The sequence below is a fragment of the Python bivittatus genome, unplaced genomic scaffold, assembly GCF_059951505.1.
Source record: "Python bivittatus isolate LINGU-HERP-01145 unplaced genomic scaffold, Pbiv_v1 ctg000070_np1212, whole genome shotgun sequence".
In the NCBI taxonomy this organism is placed as follows: Eukaryota; Metazoa; Chordata; class Lepidosauria; order Squamata; family Pythonidae; genus Python; species Python bivittatus.
This window is the reverse complement of record NW_028277034.1, coordinates 36,973,092-36,998,054: the sequence shown is the minus strand read 5'-3', so window position 1 is coordinate 36,998,054 and position 24,963 is coordinate 36,973,092. Positions and strand designations below refer to the sequence as shown.

The window sequence follows — 24,963 nt, the reverse complement described above, 5'->3', positions numbered from 1 at the left end:
GATAGGATACATGATATTGGTTGCACAAGGGGTCACTGAAAGGGGCTTCAGTGCGTTTTGAAACTCAATTATTTGCAGCCATGACTGCAAGCGTTACCTCCTTTTCTTGTGCACAGAAAACTGTTCAGTCTTAATGTCTGAAACGTATGCTTTAAATGCATATTCACAGTCCTTGAGAGGAAAGGAAAGGAGTCATGTTACATTGTGGGACTTCTTCCAATTCCATCTGTTATAGCATCTGCAAATAGTGTGTAGGGGAAGAGATGGAAATCTTCCAGATTATCTGCTTTGCTGCCTGCAAAAGCTAATATGTTAGCTTTAGTAGGTTTTAAACAAAATAAACTGAACCTGCCAATTTACTCAGATCTTCCAATTGATGAAGGATGACTTGGAGAGTATCCAACTATCACGTTTGTTCAGAATATGTTAACTGCACAATACAGTTTGGGCCAAATCATAGAGCAACTACTTCTAGTCCACAATCACTTAACACAGGAATGGTAATCTAGCCAAAGCATTGAGTCTGTCTTGCCCAAACTAATTCTGCTGCCAGTAACTGTGGTCAAGATACCTTTCTCAGCCAGGAAGAATACTAATGGCATGCTACATAGTACATTCACCTGCCAAACAACTGTAGATTTAATGCAACATAATCACAAATGCACAGCTTCTGTTGCTCTCTGAGCTTAGCACATTCATTCAGTGTATATGCTAAGATGTCTTTGGATAATCTTTTCCTTTCTGTTACCATCTCTTCTTCACTCTTTTAAGTATCTTGAAATATACTGCAGGACTATGTCCAGATCCTGCAAAGTTAGTCCATAATTATGTATAACTAACATATTGCATATTGCAAATCCAATTCAACGTTTGCAGTTGATTACAGTTAAGCTGATTCTTTCCTATGTTAGTCATTTAGTCAATAATTTATTGTACCCTGGCTAAGTAGGTTCAGCATCCATGGATATAAAACAGAATGTATACAAAGTTTATTTCAGAGTGTCTTGCTGCCTGCTAGCTAAATCAGCTTCCTAATTTTAAAAGCTAAGTCTAATTGAGTCACATTTAATTCTATACAAAAGAGAGATGGACATTCAAGTTAATAGGGTGCCCTGGTTATCAAAATATATGATTGAACAGTGTAGAGCTTGATTTGTGGAAGCCATTTACAACTGTTTAAACCATGAACTCATCAACTTTTTTTTCTTTTACACTGTCAGGTGGAAGAATCCTTGAAACGACTGAGGAACCCCTTACAACTACGACTTCCAGTGCAAGAAATCAATGACAAAGATTAATTCTGTTTAAGCTTTAGCCTGTTGAGTTGCCTCAAAAAAATTAGAAACTGGACATTTTGACCCACTATATTAAAGCTGAATGTACAAGATTTTACTGAAAAAAAACAAAATCATACATTTTGTATATATTATTTCTCTGCAATATTCGAGTTTAGAAAGAACAAGCAGCTAATCCATCTTAATCTTGGATAGCCAATCCATTCTTAATTAAACAAAACAATGTTTTTAAAGGATTATTTTATTCTGGGGTGCTTATATTTGAATGTAATTTTCATAATGAACTAAATAAAAACAGATACTAGTTTTGGATGTCTTCTGAGTGTTCTGTTTAGGATGTTAAGAAAAAAAAAATGTTCCTTATAATATACACATGCACAAACTATCTCAACGTTGTAGTGAGTTACATATGTAACATGTACACAGGCCCTGACAGATTTATGACAGCAAGGTTTCTCAGGCACAAATTAACCTTCTTTGACATCATCCACACAGATCAAAGTACTAGCTAAGGCTTGTTTGCATGGAAAATAGTGCAATGTCTGAGTCAGTCAAGTTGCAGTAACTCCACAGGCTTTCAGGAGCTGCTGCAACTAACTAGAGTCACAATTTCAATGAAGGCTGCATGATTCGTGTTTCCAGAATGTTAAGTGTGGGAGGAGAACACTTCATGAGGTACAAACAGATTAAGAAAATGATTCTCACAAGACAGTATACGTGTAGAAACAAAAGTATAAAAAATTTACCAATCTTAATACAAAATATCCATTATAATATCCATTATGGAATATAAAGCTAAAGACAGCTAGCTGTTGATTAACTGTTCCTTTATTACCCCAATGTCAATGCTGACCTTATTTTTAAAACTCCCTGAGGATAGCAGAACATCTAACAATTTCAAAGGCTGTATAAAAGTATTTCTGCCTGAGATGTTAAACTTCACAGAAGTTTTTTTTTTCCAATTTTTAAAGTAAAATTTGAATTTCTCTTTGCCATTTAGTTAATTCTTTTAAGTTCTGAAACTTCCTATTTATATTAACAGCATTACAAAAAGCTGCCGTTGTTGGTTGTGATTTTACTGCATGGGTCTGTATATGAGTTTGTAACAATTTTAATTCATCTCCTGGAGATCTCATTTCAGGAAAACTAACAAGACTATATACCAATTAAACATATACTTTAAATTAACAGTGCAATTCTATATGTCTACTCAGAACCAAGTCTCACTGAGTTTAATGGGGCATATTTTCAAGTAAATGTATAAAAATTTTAAGCTGCAAACTATTTCAAGAGTACCATATGTTTTGGTTTGAGTCTGCAGAGCCCACCACCACCACCCATGACCTCCACGCCCAAAAATGGTCAGTACTCCACCATGCTACTATGATCTGGGGCGGAAATGCAGTTTTTTGGTTAACATTGATGCAAAGCAAGGGATCTGTTTTTTTCCTATAGCTTGAATATCTTTGCACACATCCACCCTGCGATGAGCCACCTTCCTGTTAACAAGCATCAGTAATTCTGTGAATTCCAGGGAAGCGCCATGCTTTCGTATCATCTCACACAGATCTTGAATATACCAAGAACCATTTATAGTCTCCCGATGAGAATAGTAACCTATTGGGAGAGGGGGGGAAAAGGATTATATTACTGTATCAAGAAATTAGCTTTAGTTTTTTACCTATATTCACTGTTCATAAGTAACCAAAAGATAATTGCTGAAAAAAAGTTTGAATTTTTTCCTTAGCTTTTTTCAATTTACTTGCCAGTATTCTAGAATTTTTATTAACACATTTGTAGTACCTTTGCTTGGCAAAAATAATTTGAGAGAAGATTTTATCTGTCTCCAAATCATCTAACTCTTTTATTAACTATCTGTTTATATATACTAGCTGATTCAGTTCTGCTATATTTTACTAATAGACATTGCTTCTAGTCTCATTATCTTAATGGTGGCCTTTGTTGAGCTGAGCAGGGAAACTGATTAATGGCCATATGAGAAAGTCTTCCTGATGTCATTCTCCTAGGTTAAAAAAGACTGAGAGATGGAGAATCTCTACCGTAGCCATGTTCATTTGAGCACACCAAGCCACAAACTAGCAATCCTGTTTCAGCCTGTTTTGGTGTACAATCCTAGGTCTCTCAGGAATTTGTTATCTAAATGCATACATAAATATAGCATGTACCAAATAACCTTGTAATCTGTTCGCACTCAGTGCAAGCATCTGCAACAAGGAAGTCTTAGGAAGTTGGGTCTTCATATTGCATGGTAATATTTACATTACAGCTATACCTAAAGATTGCTTTCCTGTAGGTTTCTATATAGGCAGGGCTAGTTAATCTATGCTCTGCTATGGTGAAACTATGGATAGCTGGTGGAAAAGAGGTGCCAGATGTGGTTTATACAATAAAAGATAAGTGCCTCACTGATTTTTGCAGGGCCAGTTGCTACCTGCCACAGTATTTATTGATTAGTTTCATGTAGGAGCCACCTCTTTCATTTGTTTTTTATTAGCTTTTTTGGCCTTTAGAAAATACATGAAGACTTGATTGTCAGTATCTATTCAACGTATAGTATGCATAACCAATAAACGTTACATTAAAGCAACTTCCTTTAGAAAACTGTTAGTAATTTTATGGTGAGGATAAATGTTTTTCTTCTAGGACAGTGTTGTCCAAACTTGGCCACTTGAAGATGAGTGGACTTCAACTCCCAGAATTCCACAGCCAGCATGGCTGGCTGGGGAATTCTGGAGTTGAAGTCCACTCATCTTCAAGTGGCCAAGTTTGGACAACACTGTTCTAAGATAACACTGATGTTTACCTTCGGCCACAGAATAACACATGAGGAAGTCAGCACCAGCAGGTAAGGTGTAAACTGCAGCAGCATCAACTTTGGTTTCATTGATTAGTGGGTCTTCTGTAGTGCTATCCACAGTATCATAAGCATCGACTGGATCATCATGCTTGTCTCCTCTGCATGCCTAAAATTAGGGATAAAATGCTGTTGGAAATGAAATTCTGCATCTTTAGTCACTGATAAATCCCAGCGTTCCATTGTAGATCCAGAAAAGTTCTTCACTTAGATGACTGAACATATAAATGCCTTTTAATTATGCATTGCTGCAAACACCAAAGTAATAATGCTTTTAATTTTTTTTTTTAAAGGTGAAGCCTATTCTTACACAAGGACCCTTAAACACAAGCAGAATCTAAGGTAATTCTGGCATTTCTTCCACCCATCCACTATTCTCCCACTACAAATTGGCAATTGCAGATACAAATTCTCTACAAACTTTGGTCATAAATCCTCATATAAGTTAGGTTACACGTGTGTAGGCATACCAAAGTATATCATGTTTTGGCTAAATGTCCCAAATGTTATCACTTCATTTTTGTATCTTCTGCATTTAAAAGTGTTGCCCTTAATATACAGTGGTCTAATTCCTCTCTTTCAATAAGATCAATTTTAATCCCATATTATAAACAGAGCTGTAGATTCAAGAACTCACCTGAATTATGAATATTTTTGGCTTCCCTATTAGGCTAGGGCACTTGTCACCTCTGAACATATTGGTCAGCATTTGTATGTTTATTTTAGCATCATAGGCATAAACGTGATTATCTTCTCCATGGCTCAGGAAAACACACACAAAGCAATCTGCATCTTCATGTTGACCTGTGGACACTACAAAAAATGATGTTACCATTTATCTACATGCAGAAATTACTTTTATATCGGTGGCTATTAAAGTAGTGAGGTGTGAACTTCCCTTGGCTTGCTTTGGACATAAATTAATCAAACCATTCCACTTCTCCCACATGCGAAACAATTTTATTTTGAGCTGGATTTAGAAATTTAAAACACAATTTGCACTCCATTACTCCCTGGTGCCCACTGCATCTTTAAAACTATCTTATAAGATGCCACAACTGCTTGCTTTTTAGACCTTACAGCCTCCTGTGCTGCTGCTCCTCCATTTTGTGTAGCAGGGCAGTGACAGCAAAGACATCTTAAAGCTTATTTTCCACCTTATTTCTTAAAAATTAGGGATGTACAAAACTCATCAATTTGGGAATGGAACCTTACAAAGAACAAAACGTACTGAATCTCCTCCGGACCTTGTTGCTCCACAGGCAGTTTCCAGAAGCAAATTCTCTGAACTGAAAATGGTGATCAAGGGTAATCCAGCCCCAAAACAGGCCTGCTTCATCTGGAATGACATGCCTGAGACAGCTCAAATCATTTCCAGTTTAGAGAATTTACCTCCATAAACCACTGAACAGCTAGAATAGCATAATCTGGAGAATGTTCAGCATGATTTGGAAGGAGAACAGAATGCTCTTGAATTCTTCACAACATTCTGTTCCTCAACTGGTGAGTTTTGCATATCCCTAATAAATGCTACTTTTCATTTTTAGATTTTTTATCCTGCTCTTTTTTGTTTTTATAAATAACTCAAGGTGGCAAACATACCTAATACTCCTTCCTCCTCCTATTTTCCCCACAACAGCCCTGTGAAGTAAGTTGGGCTGAGAGAGAGTGACTGGCCCAAAGTCACCCAGCCAGCTTTCATGCCTAAGGTGGGACTAGAACTCACCGTCTCCTGCTTTCTAGCCTGGTACCCTAACCACTAGACCAAACTGGCTCTTAAAATTAAATTAAGATTAATTCAATTAATTAATGAATTAATTAAAATTAAATTAAAATTAAAATTATTTTTATTAAATTTTAGTTTTAAAAATGAAAACCATTAAAATGTAGAAACAAAAGAAAATTTTAAAATGTTGAGAGACAACTTCAGTTTATCAGCACAAATATACAACCCAGCAGTTAATAATAACCCTGATATGAGGAATATGAATAGCTTAACAGGCCCAGGGCTGGGGTAGGGGGGACATGAAGAAGGCATACAGATCTTTCTGTCTGGTTGACTTTTCCACAGCTTAATCAATTAAATCTTCACTAACCAGAATTATTTTCTTTGCTAGCAACATTTATATTAAGAATTTTACCAATAAAGTATAACCACTAGCCAAGCACCTACAGGAAACACACTTGCTTTACCTACCATTATAAATGTTCTGCAACACTTCTTCTGCTCTAAGGTCATCAAAGCATTTCACTTCAAATCCAAGTTCAGTCAAGCTATTTTAAACAGAACAATATTTCACTCTAGAATCATGTTCATGTATGATACGAGTACTTCAGAAAAAAGAAGAATCTACCCTTTCAGTCCACAGAATTCAGACTGGATTTCAAAATTAAAATATAAATGTAACTAAAATCCATGTAACCATACTAATAACAGATACAATACTTATCCGTAATATTCTATCTGTAACCTTAAAAAACACAAAAACACAAAACTTTTCGTGTAATGTCTTTACTGCTTGACATTAGTTAATACCGTTAGCATTAGACAAATATCTTTAGAAAAGGATTCTACAAGTAGTTTCTTTCACTGCCTTATCCACCTGCCTTATCTCAGCCTGTGAGGTCATAAACATTTGGCCAGGAATAAAGACATGTGATCTTTCAGATAATCTGTGCCCAGATCATTTAGATATTTATAAATTATACAATGAATACTGAATAGCACAGCTAATCATGGTAACTCTTCACATTGTTCTAACATAAATAGCTTACATATAGATATTTAGCATCAGCATATGATACTGTAGATCAGTGATATGTTTGAGGAAGCCCTGAGATCCCTTCACTGTTTTCTAGTAACACTACATTCCAAAAACCATTCTTTATCATAAAGACATATTGTTTCTGCCCCATTCTCCCTCCCATGCCCCATGATCCCTGGAATGTGAAGCCACAGAAAGGCAAGTTGGGTGTATTCCATGGGCCATTTTCAATTTCTGTAATATAGTCTTATAAGCCTGGGTAGGATTCCAAGTAAAAAAAGCACAGCCAGTTTGTGTCAGACATGTGAGCATGGGGCTGATTCTGCAGATGAAAACTTTGAACCAAACCCTAACCTGACACAAAAAGAAATATGCTTCCAAATAAGGCTTTCTGAACAAAAGATTCATCATGAGTAGAAGAACTGAACTGAGCTCAAAGTTGTTCCATTTTTGGTTTCTCCAAACATTCTTCATTTACCTGAAAACCTTCCCCCACATTGTGAATGAATGAATGAAAGGGTTGTCTATAACTGCAGAGGTTATAGTAAAGCAGTATTTCTTAATGGTGATAACTTTAAAATGGGTGGATTTCAACTCCCAGAATTCTTCTGATAGCATGCTGGCTGGGGAATTCTGGGTGTGGAAGCCCACACATTTTAAAGTTACCATAGTTGAGAAACGTTGTAGTAAAGGATACAGATGAGGCTTTTCTGTCTGATCTTGCTTTGTGGAGAATGCCAGCTTAAATTTAGGATTGCCTTTCATTTGGGTAAATATAATTGAAGCAATAGGAGTTACTTTGTTGGTCATTGAAGGAATGGAACTTAATTTATTGAATAACTGAGAGTCAGAAATCTACTGCAAATCAGCCAAAAAAACTGCCATTAGATCCTCATCTATATTAAAGTCACTTCTGTTGCAGAACATTCAAAATGCTTTACCTATATCCTGGGGATCTCAGCACTCATGGAGTACCATTTCCTTTGACACTTCTATTTTTATAAAAACGCAAGTACTTTTTGAAATGTCATTGGATTTTTCTTCCTTCAGTGTAAAAGAAAACGCAATGAAGAACAAAGATTCCTTCACCTGCGTTTCAGATTATCTCGGTCAGCAAGGGTGCCACGTCTGTCTGGTAACTTTAAGTGCCAGAAAAACCTCTCATGATTGAAGATCAAAGCAAGTCCTCTTCTCTTGTGGTTCATTTTGTATTCCACAGATGGATCGAAGAGCTGGCTGATCCTACAAAAATAATGTATCTCAGTTAACAAACTCAGGTCTTTCTCATTCATATAAACACATCTGTATGTTTAAACAAGTCAGTGACTAGGATTCAAAGAACTGTACAGTTAGTATAAATCTTACTAAAAAGTCTTAAATAATTTGATTTGATTTACATGAAGGATATCCTTTACCATTACTGTCTGTACCTACCTCTATAGTACATGCATACCCATCATACTATTCCCATTTAGGATAAGCAGCATTATACAGAATACAAAAAGGCATAAGAAATATTAAGCCAAAGAAATTAAAGACATAAGAGAAGAAAATAAAAAATACTACAGCTAAAACTAGGTTACATCAGCACCATTCACTATACCTTTCCATACCTTTCTATCCTTGGGAACCATCCTTGCTTCCACCATGCTCATACACTGTTTCACATATAGCCTTTTGCTCATTAAACTTCCCAACTGCCTCTTTTTCAGGATCTGGTTTCTTAGTCTTCCTCTTCATGACTTCCTTCATATATTTGTTTTGTGATTTGATTCTGGTTCATTCTCTCCATGAGATCAAATAATCACAATGTACTTTCATAAGGCTCGCTCATTTTGTACTCTGTCCACATTCATTCACCACCCATATTTTCTTGACCCTACCTTCTCTTCCATCACACACATTTTAAGGACTCCATTTCCACCGCATTCAACTTACTCTCCCAACATGAGAAAGTAGGCAGAAATATGCCTTTAAACGCAACCATTTTTACCTCTTCCAACAAACATTAATGCCTTGCCACTGACTACATACCATCCACTTTCTACTATTTCTATCTGCAAATATCTTCATCTTTTCTCCAACTTCAACAAACATATGATACACAAATTCAACTATTCACTCTAGTTTTTCACCATTAACTTTCAATTCCATACCCCTTTAGTTTTTGTACAGAGGAAAAATGACAGCATTCTTTCCAATACATATGAATTTGTCACATAGACATTAAACAAGTCACACAGACACTCCATTTTATTTTATTTTTACCTCCTATCCTGCTTTTCTTTCAAGAGCTCAAGGGAGCATACATTGGATTTCCCATCATGTTATCCCACAACAACCACCGTGAAAGCTAGGCTGGGATGAGCGAGTGTCTAGCCTAAAGTCATCCACCGAGTTTCCATGGTTAAGGGTAGATTTGAATGTTGGTCTCTGTGATCCTGGTCCAATACCTTAACCAGTATCTCATATTGTCTCCTTCCCCGTCCTTACTTGGAAACATTATGGTCTTCTGAAGACTTACCTGGTTTTTTATCATTATTTTTATTGAATTATGTGCAATTTCAATTTTCTCTGGGTTGTTCATTGCTCACTGGTATTTATTGGTTTATTCTTCTGTTGTATTTAATATGTAAACCACACTACAAGGATCCTAGCCTTAAAGTGTCTTAAAACAGCAAAACGATTAGTGCTTATGTCCAATGAAAAAAAGGTGTAACACCTATGGATAACTGTAATTTTAAAATAAATTTGATTTGGTTACAAAATCAATTATCTAACTGTTCAACTGCTCCTAAAATAGTTATGTTTTCATTGTAAGCTTCTTGGAGTACAGCCATACAAGATCCAACAAATAACTGTAATGGTTATAAGAAAAAACATGAACTGCAAAAAAACCTGACTCAGAAAAGATTACCTTTCACCAATGGCATCTGTTTCAGTGAAGTTTCGCTGCTCATCTGTAACTAGAAAATAATTCAAACATAAATAAATCAAAATAATTTAATTCTATATACTTAAAAATGTGCAAGTATAGGTGATGATTACTTTTATCTTATTTTTGAAATATACTTTAAAGAGCCTGCTTTCAGTGCAAAAGCATATTTTCTTAGGTGAAAATATTTTAAGGAAATCCATAAAATAAGGAACATAAGTGATTAAAACATAAGAAAAGACACAAATTAAGAGATGATGTGCTTATTTTTCTTTAAAGCAAGCAATCTAGTTTTACATAGTGAGGAACAAAAGTTGCAGTCCTTCCACAATTCCAAAATCCACCCAACTGACCCAATTAATCCACAGAAACTACACTGGACCCCAAATAGCCTTGTCTGAGATTAAACTAATCACCCTTCTAGTCCACTAATTCCTGTATGGTATGTTAACTTCTTTGAATGTTAACAATCCCTCCCAATGTCAATTATTAAAGCAAAGGCAGAGAAAGAGGTCCTGCAAAAAAAGAGACCCATAGAGGCCTATCTCTCCTGCCTTTTGATTTTTATTTTCCCACAATCACATGGGAGGTAAAAAAGGGGCAGAAATGGGACACTTATAAGCATGCCCCCACAATTCTGGCTGTGGTGGTGCCAACCAAAATTGTGCCAATGTGGACTTTTAATTATTTGAAAGCAGAAATTTGGGAGAGAAGTAACAGCTTACCAAGTCTCTCTTGTAGCATCTGGGAGGGCCAAAAACATGGCCAATGGTCAACCAATCCAGTCTTCCCAGATGCTAACCTTTGTATGCTGCTGCACCACTTCAGTTAGTAAATTCAGAGAATCACTGAGATGACCATGTAATGTAAACATAAACATTCCACATATTCTTGGGAGGGTTTCAACCTCTTGCTTTTGCTTCCCTATTATGTTGCCATTTAGAAAAGTTTAAGTGTCAATTATATTTTGAAAAAAAATGCTGGGTACCTTACCCTTGCATGGTAATATGTTCTTGTTGTCCACATGGATTTCTTCTACAGTAGAAAGCAACACAATGAATATCTCTCTTACAAACCATGTTCAAGACCAATTGCAAAAGAAAAAAAGATCAGGATTCAAGCCAATATTCACAGTAATACACATATTTCATTACTGAATCATATTGCAACATACTACAATAATCAGCAAACAAGTTTTTAAATACAAGTTAATCATTTAAAGCCTGAACTTTTTCTTCAAAGGTTTTTACAGAGTCCTAAATGTTTTTAAGAAGATTGACAAGGAAAAAAAGCAGGACTGCTGCTTTTATACATTCTTCCACATTACTGGGTTTATTATTTTATTCCTAATTGTGAACACAAATCACAGTATTTCAGATCAGAACTAAAAACCTGTGGCAAGTTACAGTAAATCATTAGTATAACAATGACCTCCTACCTATTTTAGCAGTTACTGCTGGGGTTTTTTTTCTATTCCTTTTTTTTTCCTTTTCATTCCTCCGAGTCAGTGTTGATTCCTGGCAACTGCTGGACTAGTCCCTGCAGTTTTCTTGACAAGGTTTTTCAGAAGTGGTTTGCCGTTACCTCCTTCCTAGGGCTGAGAGAAAGTGACTGGCCCAAGGTCACCCAGCTGCTTTGTGCCTAAGGCAGGAATAGAACTCAGGGTCTCCTGGTTTCTAGCCTGATGCCTTAACCACTACACCAAACTGGCTGTCTTAAATTATTGTAATATGTGTTGTAAATGTATTGTTCTAAATCTTATATTGTTGTAAATCTTGACAATTATATTGTTTTGATACAATGATATTCATGCAATATTAATTAAAATTATTGGCATTCTATTATTTACCTAATTTTGAATATTGAAATAAAGAAAAGAGAAAGATTCTATCAATATTAATTACAATTTAGGATGTTGATATTACAAGCATAACATTATTTGACTTTTCCATTCAAAGTTAAGTGTAAAATTAGGGAAAAAAAAGAAACTGCTTAGATTGCATCAAAGTATTTGTTATACAATAAAAGTTTAGATCTTGAGCTGATTACTTCAGTGTTAAAATCTCCGTTTTGTAGTTGCAATACAAATTTAACAAAAGTATCAAAAATAATTTTAAAAAGAAAAAAAGAAAAAGAACTATTGGGTTTCTTACTTTCCCTTTTTGTACAACTGCTAAATTACAATATTGTAAACATTTAAGCCCCCTTAGAAGCCGAGGTGAGTGAGTGTGATTATATTTGTCACACTGCATGATGTATTCTATGTGTAGGAACCATTCTTTCTTAAATTTGGTTAAATTTCTATTGTGTATATATATATACTGCTATTTTGCCATTGTTGCATATTCTCCAAGTTTAAGTTTCCAATCAGATATTGTCAGAATTGTATCTTTTTTCCAGGGTTGAGCAAAGTTTATTCCTGCTGCTGTAAACTTGTATCTCATTAAATTATATTCCTTGTTGATTTTTTTCTGAGATTATACCTAATTTAAAAAAAAGTTGTGGTTTCATTTCAAATTTAAATTCCAAAATTTCTGCATTGTACTATGTATATCTTTCCAGTACTTTTGGATTTTTTTTACATGTCCACCACATGTGATAAAATATTCCTTCTGTTTCATGGCATTTCCAACATTTATTAATCTATGATTTGTCTATCTTAGATAGTATTGATGGAGTTGTATATCATCCGTAGAATGTTTTGAACCAATTTTCCTTTAAGTAGTAACTTGGTGTAAATGAGCATTTACTGCCTTTTGTTACCTGGCACAACATTTTTAATTATTCCCATCTCTATCCCTACGAAGACAGCCAAACTGTTTCACTTCCTATTTTCAACCAACAAGAAGGTAGCAGCAGTTTTGATATTAACAGCTAGACTCTGTTTCCAGATACAGTATGAGGATCAACCATTATAATTTTCCTATAACCTAATGCCAAATTTGCATCTATCTTGCCAGTTCTGAAAACAAGTAAGATAACTCTGTGCCAAAATACGAGTTACATGTTTTCCAAAGTTTCTTTGCCCTGAAAAAGAAACTTGCACTTTTCTGTTATTTCCAGGGCACTTGAGAATTTCCTTAAAATTTCTCTTGGTGTCTTTGAGCTGCTTTTTTTGCTAGAGTTGCCAATGCAGTGGTAGTGTTTCTTTACACATTTTCTAAAAATCATTCTGCTGCCTCCCTGGCTGCCTACATTTCCCAAGCTGGAAAAAAAATAGCTCACTGTTGGAGGAATTCATGCATCTCATTTTTACCTTATCTTTGTCTTTCAGAAATAATGGAAACACAAGAAGCCAGGGGGGCTGCAGATTGCTGTAATGTTGGTTGTGCAGTTAAAGACAGAACACTCACATTGACCCTTCAGTCATCCTCTAACTAAATAAGTACAAGAACTTCATACTTCACTCGCAGAAATTCTCTTCAAGTTTGAAAGAAATTTCAAAAGCAAATTCTTGTTCATAAAGGAAATGAAGAATGAATGAGCAAGAGGCATTTTGATATAGTGCTAAAATAAGGAACAAGTATGCCCTGAATGTAAATGGCTGCCAAGCCCCTAACATAGCCCACCACCAAGAAAGCTGGATTCTCACGAAGTATTGTCAATAATAGTTCTTGCAAGGAAAAAGTATTAGATTACAAAATCTTGGATGTGTGTACCGTAGCCCTTATTTATCAGATGTAAACAACCTTACAACCCTTACAACCAAGAAAAGTAGATTTGCATGTACAGCAAATCAACACAGGTTCCTTGCCCACGATGAGGATGACCCACTAACTGTTTTCAGAGGACATTTCCACATTCAACTGCTCCTAACCAATTGTTCATCCACAGATGAAGCAGCTCAAGGATGGCTTTAGGTGATCTGCTCTAGTAGTGGAATTTCCGTCTTATCTCACCTCCAAATTCTGCACACAGACAATGTAGAATGTACTGTTGCACATGGGAGAACTAACCTGAAAAAACTCCATGCCAAACTTGTGGCTCTAACTGGTTCTGCTTATTTTCTGTGGGACCACCTGCTTCCATTCAGTCCCTGACCTGTTTTCCTCCTTTGGCTGTGAGGGAAACTGGAACTGGCTTCCTACGCCACTCTTTTTCTTCACTAAATGGGAGGTTCAGTTGGCCCACCCAGAGAATTTAAAGCTCTGAAACTGACTAGCCTTCTGCATCTCTGGCTTAAACTGTGTAACTGAAAAGACTAATCTCTTGTAGCCTCCTGGAGCCCTTTCTCTTCTCATGTAATATAAGTAGTCCTCCCTTAATGACAGTAATTGGGATCCCCAACTCTGTTGCTAAGCAACGCAGTCATAAAGCTCAATGCTATGTGACTGCACTGACTTACGATGGCAGTTGCAGCAGTTCTGGTTGCCATCTGGTTGAATCCTGCGTGATTGTTAGGTGCGACATCACATGATCGCCATTTGCAACCTCCTGCTGGCATCCCCACTGGCTTTGTCTGTCAGAATCTGGCAGAGAAGGTCACATGATCGCCATTTGCAACCTCCTGCTGGCATCCCCACTGGCTTTGTCTGTCAGAATCTGGCAGAGAAGGTCACAAATGGCAATCACCATCATAACTGTGAGCCAGTTGCCAAGCACCTGAATCTCAATCATGATTGTGGAGACACTGCAATAGCCACAACTATGAGGACTGGTTGCAAGTCTCTTCATTCAGCACCATTGTAACTTTGAATGGTCGCTGAACAAGAGGTTGTTAAATGAGGACTACCTGTGTTCCTATCTTCCAGAACAATCTCTGCAGCTAAATCTCTTTCTCAAACTCTAATTTATCCAATGGCTTGCACAAATCTGAACAACTACTAGAGAGCAGCCAAGAGATACAAAAAAAACCACTAAGCCTTTCCTGCCATATAGAAGGCAATAGGTCAAACAGTCGACTGGTTGACCCATAGTTAGAAGTTTGTTTTTAAGTTCAATTGGTTGATGGTATGGCAGAAAAAAAAAATGGCAGTCCATGGAGTTATCAGAGTGTTAAGCATGGCAACTGGAAGAGGTTGTTTACATGGTGGATGTTGGGTGGGGCTGAAATTTCAGCTGAGGGAACCACCAATCACAACCTTAGAAAGTTGCACGTGACAGCTGTATGGACAGTAGCACAGCCCTGTTTCTGGAGCACAATAAGGGTCCACTGTGGAGGCAGCATGATTTAGGGCAGTATAATTCCTGCTGACTCAAGGAGAGGACAAGAACACAGCAAAGCACCTGTGTAGATGTGGCTAATCCAGGTTTATTGGAAGGAAAATGGGGTTAGTTTACAGAATCTTGGAAACTGGATATGTATACTATACCCCTCATTTATCAATGAGTCCATTAAGGTGTGGGGTCTTGGATGGCTTTGATTCTTTTTCTGTCACAAACTCAAGGGGAGTTTGCTCCCTGTTTAGCAGATACAAAAGAGATGTGTATTTGTCGTTGCAATGCAATATTTTGGAAATATCCATTCCTATTCCAGGATCAGAGAACTGTGTTACAGCAGCATGAATGAAGACTGAATAGTAAAGAAACTGAAGCCAGAGCTGGCTCAAGGTTTTGGGACAGTTACTCATCCCCCCTCCATTTATTCACACACAGACACACACACACAACCTGTGGCTGCTGCTCATGGTTTTGATCCTGACACAGAAAAGGGCAAAGTTTCAAAGCACCCTGATAACACTGATGTTTCATGAGAATATGAAATGGGTGGATACCACAATCTAGACCAATACTCTGCATGAACACCATACAGAAATATAATTACCAATTTTGCACTTGTTACACTGGTTTTATTACCTGCCAGTATGGTGTAGGTGTGCTTTTTTAGTGCCAACAGTTGATGCGAATCTGTGCTCCTGTAAAAGAGGCAACTGCTTTCTGCTACTATTGAGATGATTGTGTTGGCACTGCAATCAAATTACAGCACTTAATGTCTGAACTAAAATAAGTGGGGGGTGGGTGTGCGTGCACTGGTGCCTCATATACAGTCTGAACAGGAAGTTACTTGAGTGATCTCTTCGGACCAAGTACCCATTAACAAACACGCCGCTCCCCAGAGATAAGCCGGGATTAACACCAGACAAACAATCAAGCAGAAAACAATACCCTAATCAAGGAACTACCAAGGAGAAAATCACACCCCCACCAACATTGGCAGGGCAAGCTACTGTATGCAAACAGGGAGCAAACCCCACACTCACTAGCACTGATGGCGTTACCGAGTCGGGTAATGAAAGATCTACAATTAAACCACCAGGCTCAGAAAGCACCAAGGACTCCGCTCCTCCGCTCCCTGTCCTCGGGGAACGACAAGGTGCCAGCCATGCAGCTCCGGGCCGAGCACTAAACGCTGCGACGCGGCAGCCGCGCTCTCGCGGAACGAACGAGAGGCAGGAAGAGGAACGAGAACAAAGCGAAGGCGGCCTGCCAGAAAAGCCGCCGCGGGCGCTCGGGCGGGAAGCCAGGAGGAGCTGCAGGCCTTTAACACGGGAAAGCTGGAGGACAGCCAGAGGGAGGAGAAGAAGCAAGAGCTGCTCACGGCTGCCTTTGAGATCGCAGATCTGGATCCTTTGTTCCAAAGCAAAGATGGAGCATGTCGGCCCCCAAGGACTAGGTTGTTTGTCTTTCCCACTTTCTCCCGCATTTCGCTGTACAGACGCGCCCACCAGCTACAGCTGGTGCTTGAAACTATGGCTCCCTTCATCCCAACCTTTTCTAAAGCTGTCTTCGCGGCTGTCTTCGCACAAGACACCGAACCAAGTCAGGAAAGGCCTCGCAGCTGCCTTGGCCCGACGAGCAATTCATTCATTTCAGCTTCGGTAGGGGGGGTTGTGTGGCGTGGCACGTGGGCAAACGCAACCCAACCAGACCAGATAGGGTAGGATTCAGAGATTTGTGCAATCCCAAAAACGGGCTAGTTCAGTCAACGGGTTAAGCGTGGTGTGAACTCAGCCACTGCGGGCCCCTGCTGCCTCCCTGAAAGAAAAACAGTCTGTACGTGCTCAGAAGCCTTGGGATGGGCTCCGTCTTCCCACACCCTTTGCCTGGGACGCTGTTTTAGCCGAAAAGCAGCCAGCTCCCGCGTGTCTGCGGGCATCCGTCCGTCGCCGCAGGCCTTCCAGTCTTAGGGGCAGAGCCGGAGCGAGGGGGAGCCCCTCATCTCTACCAAGGTCAGGCCGAAGATCAGCCTTCCCGCCCCGAAGCGCCCCGTCCCTTTTGTTCACCTGGAGAGGGGCCTGCAGCCCCCTTTCTGCGCCTACCTGAGGGATTCGTGTCGTTTTTCGGCCGCTTGGAGCTCGCCATGGCTGGGCTTCACGCCCCAAGGTGGCTGCAGAGAGTCTCCCCCGCCCTCCCCGGGGCTGTTGCTATCACAGTCGCCGGTCTCCTCCTCCTCCTCCTCCTCCTCCTCTCCTCCTCCGGCTGCCTGGAAGGAAGCCAGACACCCTCCGCCGCCCGCCCTCTTCTCCTCCTCCCCTCTCTCCGCTAGCTCTTAGCAAGACTAGGCGGGCCGGGCCGGGCTCGGACGGCGCGCTCGGCTCTCTGCAGAGGCGGGAGACCCGTCAGGGCTTGTCTCGGTCCTCCGCGGGCAGGCTCAGCGCTCCGCTCCGGCTTCGCAGACATGAGAGAAGCGGGGTGGGGGCCGGAGGCTTGCGGATGACCAGCAAACCCGCGTTGCCATTTCGTACAATAAGCAAAGGAAGCTGGAGTAGCCTGAAGGGGAAGAGAATCCACCTGAGGACACCAACTCAAGGTCACCAAAGAGCGAGCGAGTGAGCGAGCGCTTTCCATAATTCCTCGCTGCTCTTTTCTAAAGCAGCTGATAAACTGAAGCAGCGTTCCGGATTTGCGCGCCGTTCTGTGAGCTTGACCTGGCTTATTAGGCATACTGATCTAACACGGATTTTGGAAGTCCTTTTTCTTGATATCCACGGCGGTGAACCATCCTTTCGTCAGCCAACCTTTCTGAGATGAAATGGAAGAGGGAAAGTCTTCCTTTCTTCAAGCTAGGAATTCTGCCGGTGTTTGGTAACGTTGAGCGGGCAGCTGCCTTTAAAATATCTCTCCCAGTGGATTCCTGTGCTGGGGGCTGGACTTGGTGGTCTATAACAGCGTTTGTCAACCTTGGCCGCTTGAAGATGTGTGGACTTCAACTCCCAGAATTCCCCAGCCAGCCATGCTGGCTGGGGAATTCTGGGAGTTGAAGTCCACACATCTTCAAGCGGCCAAGGTTGACAAACGCTGATCTATAAGTCCTTTCCAGTGCTTACATTCTGTGAGCTATGAATACCGTTCAATCTGTTCACTCAACTTCGGTTATTGTCCACCCCTTAGTGTAATTGTAATAATTGTAATTGTAAGCTGGCTGGGTGACTTTGGGCCAGTCACTCTCTCTCAGTCTAACCCATGTCCCAGGGTGGTTGTTATGGAGAAAATAGGAGGCAGAAGTATTAAGTATATTCACTGCCCTGAGTTGACCAATTTTTTTTTTTTTAAGTCAGATAAAAATCTAATAATAATGAAAAATTCTACTGGGTGGTACATAGTGGCCAGGAGTAGAGCCTTCTCAGAGGCAACCGCAATAGTGGAATTCTCTCCCCCTGGAAGTAGATTCCCCTACTGGTGCCCTCCCCATTTAGCCCATCATAATGACATGCCTGTTCAATCAAGTATTTGTAGAATAGCACTCTATTTTAGCCTTTAGACTGACTTTTATTACTTTTTTTTTTAAAGCCCTATTTTATTTACATATATTAGTTTTAAGATCTATTGGATTTATTATGATGGGTTTTTAAAATTATAAACAGTTTGGGGCTATTTTGGAAGAAGGGGCAGTATAGAAAGAAAAAAGAATAACATTAGCATCAATTTATTTCAGGGTTTGTTTTGCTATAATATACTCAAACTTGACATCTGTTCTCCAAGTGGCCCGGTAAAAAAGTTGGCGTACAAAGGAAGAAGTGTGCAAATCACATGTATTCAATAAATGTACAATATTCAGAGTTCATATAATGTTCCAAGTTCTGAAACTAACTGACAATGCTGTTACTTGGTAACTCCAGAGTGCTGCAGTTCTCCAATTCTCCGTAGCTGTGCATCAAATACAAATATAGATGTGTTCAAATGCAGCTGCCAGGAATCTGGGAGAAGACTTTACTTTCCATATTGTTCATGGAAATCTGTTTTTTAGCAGTGAACTGGAGATCCTAGAAAAGGTCTCAGATGATGAACATATGAGTTGTTTTACTGGACAGATGAAAGATTTATCTACAATTCTTCAGCTAGTGGTCACAAAGAACCCAAGAAGCAAATCAATACATTGAACAGGTTTGTATTGTCCTCAACCTTTTATAATGAGGTAGAGATATTTCGAACTTTCATATGAAGATCTGCCAAAATTAACTAGATGGTGTGGGGTTTCAGTTGTATGCTTCCATCAGCAAAAATGCTTTCTGTTGACAGAATAGACAAGGCAATGCCATCTCTTCCCAGCAATCCCCCACACATTCTTGTATCTGCTACAGATCTTCCATCCCTTGGAGGGAATGTGATCAAGTGGAGAATGAGAAGAAGACAGGGAAGTCCAATTGTGGGAATGGATTTCTGTTCACACAACATGGGATTCTGCCCAATATGAGCCATAGTGAAAAGGTCAACCTGTAGAATGCTCAAGCACTTGCATGAAACAGTGGGGGAGGCTGTATTTGAAGGTGGAGAGGCAAGTTTTGCCATTACAAAACCCATCAGGATTCCTAATGTCTCTGAACATGGAGGTCCCCCATAACTAGAATGGCTGCTTATAGATAAGACATTGATTGGGTATTCACTTTGCCTTAAGTCCTACATTCTGTGCTGAGGTAGGGCCCATATGGGGTTATTTTTTAAAAGATTTTTATCCATTTTCTCCTCTAAAACAAAATTAATCATAGAAAAAAATTAAGGAAGGATAGATGCATATCTTTTGACTGATAATGTCAAGAGTCATCCATTTGGAAATATCCATTGTAAATAGCTAAGCCTTGGCAGAAGTCTTTTTAATTTTGGATTATATAATAGTATCTATATATTTAATTAAGGCCATAGGGTTTGCTACTATTTGTGTAGTATCAATTTACTTTTTTTTTTTTTTTGGTGCCTTCAAGTCAGCATTGACCCCTGGCAACTGCCTGGACAAATCCCTGCAATTTTCTTGGCAAGATTTCAGAAATGATTTGCCATTGCCTGTTTCCTAAGGCTGAGAGAGAGTGACTGGCTCAGGGTTACCCAGCTGGTTTTCTCCCATGGTCTCCCAGTTTCTAGCCTAGTACCTTAACCACTACACCAGCCTGGCTCTCATCAATCTGCATATTTGCAGTTAACTTTGTATCATACTCATTAGATAACAAATTGCATCAAGGAAGACTGTGTGGCATGCAGGCGTAACTGACTCATTCCATCCCTACATTTCCTGAGATTCACTAAGAAGTGGGATTATGAAGCTATTTGCACAATACGATAACCCAGTTAACCAAATTAACCTAACTGCCTACGCTTGCACAATACACCAAACCATAAATTAATCTAACAGGCTTCACTAACTCAACATACTGAACCATTAACAAGACAACCATGTATTAACTCATCATGTTTAGCAAATCCTGCCTAAGGTTGACAAATCATGGTTTGCAAATTTAAATTATACACATTTAAACTGTTTTCCAGCTCATGGAAATAGTCCTGTCTCAAGTGCTTGCCTGTGACTTTTAGAGTACACCCATTTCCATTATTTTACCTTGTCCCATGTCCTGTGCATCTAAGATTTTATAACTTCTGTGTTGCACAGCCAATTAACCACACCAAACCTATTTAAATGCTTTAGTTTTCAATAGGTTTTGTAAGTTACAATATTAGACTACTACCCAAGTTACGTCCTTGGGTTAAAGTTTAATCTGCCTGTAAAACCACAAAATTAGGCAATATGGTTGCTGCTTAGATAGCTACCCTGTAGACTGAATATTTAAAAACTGTGATTGTTTGATAATCTTGTTGAATTCTGTGAATGCAGTGCAGAGAGTATCTGCCCCAATGGTTATTTTTCTGCTCACAACACATGAAGAATGTCATGTTGAGTAACTGGAGGTATGAGTTCATTATCTAAACTGTAACTGCTTCCATAAAATATATCTTGTTCTACCTTATGCCCATTTTATATTAGTCTCATAGTCCATTCCTATATATTGCATGATGAAGTCTTTATGATAAGAGCAATGCAATTTATTAATACATACTTGACATTCTGAAAAGCATTTTCATTATTGTGGACAATATTTTATGTGCTTATTTGTTTCTATCTTATCATTCTGTCAAAATATATTATTAGTAAGACCATGGGTATACAGAAAACTTTCCAATTTAAGGGCTACTGGGGAAAAACAAACAAACAAACAAAATAACTCCACAACTAAAACATAGGGTGGGGGTGTTTCTGACATAGTTTAGACATTCCAAAAGTTATGGTCAGATAATTCCTATGCAGAAAATTGTGGGAAAGCTTTAGTAGTTTCTAGAACTCTGTATCAGGTAAGATAATATTTCCATTTAATAACATTGCTGAATTTGATGAATTCCATGGCGACAAGAATAAATTCCACTTGTATAAATTGCCTTTTTTCTCTTAAAGTCTAAAAGTTAACATCTTCATGGGATTTGAGATCTTTTATCTCTAAGTCATAGCTGTGTCAGCTCTGTAAAATCAAATAAAAACTATAGGGCCAAGGAAACAATCAACCCATATAACTTAATGCATATGTTCTTAATTTTTGTAGAACTTATTCTCCATCTACAGATGATACAAAGAAATAAGGAAGCCACTCTAAATATGGAAGTATAACCACTTACCTACTATTAAAAATTACCAGCCAGTGCCTAAAATTAAAGTTAGTATGATGCTTACACTTACAAGCCAATTTTCACAGCCTAGAAATTTCCTCGTTTCTACTAAATAATGCTCATAATGTCATTTCTGAGAGCCAGTTTGGTATAGTGGTTAAGGCACTAGGATAGAAACCAGGAGACTGTGAGCTCTAGTCCCACCTTAAGCACGAATTCAACTAGGTGACCTTGGGCTAGTCACTTCCTCTCAGCCCTAGGAAGCAGGCAATGGCAAGCCACTTCTGAACTCTTGCCAAGAAAACTGCAGTCCAGGCAGTCACCAGGAGTCAAAACTGACTTGAAGTGTGTGCACACACACACACACACACGCAAGTCATTTCTAAAGTTGCACAAGTATTAGTCCTTTGTTTCTGTAATTTAGAACAAAGTTCTGACACGTTACAAACATTAGGGAAGATCCCTGTTGCTATATGGTTAATTTTTTCATGTAAAAACAATCTCTTGCCATGCTTTATTTATTTAACATTTGAGAAGATCCAATTATCTGAACTATACACCCTGTATTTTCCCAGTTGTTTAGATGTGTATGTAGGTCAATATGCCCAGAGAAGCCACATAAATAACAAAAAATAAGGCAGCACAGGATTTGAACATAGAATTGCAAGTTCACTCTCCTTCTAGATTATCTCAGTTGAAGACCTTTCCTCTTTAAGTTGCTGTATTTTTTAAAAACATTAGAGAAAGTCTCCTTTACTCTTTTCTTCTCTCTCTCTCTCTCTCTCAGCTTGTACCTCCCAGATCGTTTGTACTGTACTTTGGACCTACATCAAGATAATCCATATAAATTCCTGGCTTTGAGTCATTTTGCGAGGCAAGCTGGTGGCAAGACAAAATGCTGTTCAGATTCTATGGCAATTACGTATTTAAAAATCTGGATTTTTTTTTAAATGTGCGTGTTAACCCCATCAAAATGTCTTTTGTCAACTGTCCTTGTGTAATCTATAAAACTACTCCCACATGAAAGTGCTTTTGCTATGTGTCCATTTCATCTGCCTGAACTGTATCAGAAATACAGGTAGTCCTCACGTAATTATTTGTTTAGTGACCACTCAAAGTTACAATGGTGCTGAACAAAGGGATTTATAACTGGTCCTCACATTTACAACCATTGCAGCACCCCCATGGTCAAGTGATCATATTCCAGGTGCTTGGCAACCAGTTGGCACTCAACGACGGTTGCAGTGTCCTGGGGTCACATGATCGTCATTTGCAACCTTCCCAACCGGCTTCCGGCAAGCAAAATCAATGGAGAACCATGTGATTTGCTTAATGACCATGTGATTCGCTTAACAGCAATGATGATTTGCTTAATGACCACTGCAAAACAGGCCATAAAATGGGGTGCGACTCACTTAACAACTGCCCTGCTTAACAATGAATTTTCTGGTCCCTATTGTGGTCATTAAGCAAGGACTCCCTGTACTCTGCAAATATGTTCACGTCAGTGCAGTTATAATTAATATGCAACTACAGATTTCCAAGTTAATTGGAGGGGATTCTGATTTGGAGACACCTGAAAAACAGTGGAATGTACTGAGCTAGAACTTTTAAAATTGTGTTTAAGGAAAGCTTCCCTGAATGATTACGTATCTACCAAAGATCACTACTGCTGATTTTAAATACAACCACAATCATATGATGAAGCGTATATATTCAGTTTATACGGCACAACAACAAAGTTGAAAAGACACTTCTGAATTTTTATCTCAAAATCATTCTGCAAAAGTTTTGCAAGTGTTTTTAGAATTTCCTAGTGATCAAGGAAGCGTCTCATGGAGAAAGGAAGCTTACAAGCCACTGGCTTAATATATCCTTTTGTTCCATGAACACCACTACTTCTTAAACTTCACAAAACCCAAACAGATATTAATTTTTATACAATATAGTGTAAAGTGTGCTGTATTGATTAGCATAACTACTTTATAGTTTATAGCGTAACACTTTATAAATTAGATTTAATAAAGATGTAAGAATATGAATCGATTCCTGCTTGGGCAGAAATCTTTGTGATTTGGGATCCTCTAGGCCAGCGTTTCTCAAACTTGGCAACTTTAAGATGGGTGGACTTCAACTCCCAGAATTCCCCAGTCCACCGGTCTTAAAGTTGGCAAGTTTGAGAAACGCTGCTCTAGGCTGACCAATCTCACAGATTTTGCTATGGAACTAAAGGAGAAAGGCGGGCTAAAATTGAGGCTAAAGAAATTATCTGTAAACGTTACTACTTTTGTTATAATCACAGAAAGCTACATGCGGCTTTGGACAATCACAAATGCACTTGGAAGATCCGCTAGCCTGGATTCTATAATTTCCAATGAGACTCCAGACAGAGGTTTTTCCAAAGCAAATACAGCTTTTATTTCTGGCCAGAAGAAAAGCAGGGTGAACCACTCTCTGTCCAGCTGGCAGAGAAAAGACAGAGAATAGCCACACCCAGAACAGTTTACAACAGCTTTTATACCTTTTTGTCATCAGGAAGCATCTAGGAGGAGGGACACACACACACACCCGTGTGCCCGCCTTCCAAGGTTGTCAAAACATTAACTTAAGCAGCACAAATCAATAGTCAAGTTTCTAGTTCTCATCTGCTCCTGGGGGTTTTCCATAAAAGGCTTTGCAATCTAGCTTGCCCCAAATCGTTCAGAGGATGTGGTTAGAGTGGGTGCAAAAGTTCATGCATGCTCAGGAAATGCATCTAGGAGCTCTGATATTTGCACCTTATAACTTTTAGAAGATTCCTAGCTGCTAAAGCATTCCCAGTTTCTTTAACTAACCTTCCTATGTCAGCAGAAGCTTGAGGTACAGAAGCAAAACCGGCAGTCAGCCCAACCATACCTTAACCACACTTTACACACACAAATATTTTAAACTGCCACTGAACTATTATTACTACTGAATGCACAAATCACCAGTTCAAAGTGAAGACAGTCTTTTGAATGACTGTTGGCTTTTTGCTGGACATTCTCTTTTAGCAAAAGATGCTTCTTTGCTTTTAATTCCTTACAAAATACAGTATTTTGTAAGGAATTAAAAGCAAAGAAGCATCTTACAAAATACAGTATTTTGTAAGTATGTATTTACAGTATGTATATTACAGTATGTATTTTGTAAGCCACCCAGAGTCATGACTGCCTGGGGCAGCCTTCATGTTTCCTAAATTAATAAATA

At 38.8% G+C, this 24,963-nt stretch overlaps 2 protein-coding genes and 1 long non-coding RNA gene across 3 annotated transcripts in view; 2 read left to right on the top strand and 1 right to left on the bottom strand.

Moving 5' to 3' along the window:
* The window catches only part of MCUB (mitochondrial calcium uniporter dominant negative subunit beta), a 39,332-nt gene extending 37,731 nt beyond the window's left edge, over positions 1–1,601 (top strand). Inside the window, exon 8 of the mRNA XM_025172689.2 lies at positions 1,221–1,601. Coding sequence (XP_025028457.2) covers positions 1,221–1,298 — 78 coding nt within the window. The 3' untranslated portion in view covers positions 1,299–1,601. The remainder of the gene's footprint in view (positions 1–1,220) is intronic.
* A 414-nt stretch (positions 1,602–2,015) lies between these two features.
* On the bottom strand, positions 2,016–17,259 carry CASP6 (caspase 6). Its single transcript, XM_007437389.4, has 8 exons — positions 17,130–17,259; positions 10,864–10,905; positions 9,853–9,901; positions 8,025–8,177; positions 6,368–6,444; positions 4,808–4,983; positions 4,120–4,279; positions 2,016–2,912 (listed from the first exon to the last, which is right to left on the bottom strand). Exons 1-8 carry the CDS (start codon positions 17,170–17,172, stop codon positions 2,677–2,679), a joined length of 936 nt encoding a protein of 311 aa, XP_007437451.1. The 5' UTR covers positions 17,173–17,259; the 3' UTR covers positions 2,016–2,676.
* Positions 17,259–24,649, top strand: LOC103055394 (uncharacterized). Its single transcript, XR_456503.4, has 3 exons — positions 17,259–17,895; positions 19,058–19,194; positions 22,523–24,649. It is a non-coding gene; the product is annotated as an uncharacterized LOC103055394 (long non-coding RNA).
* Positions 24,650–24,963: the final 314 nt, after the last annotated feature.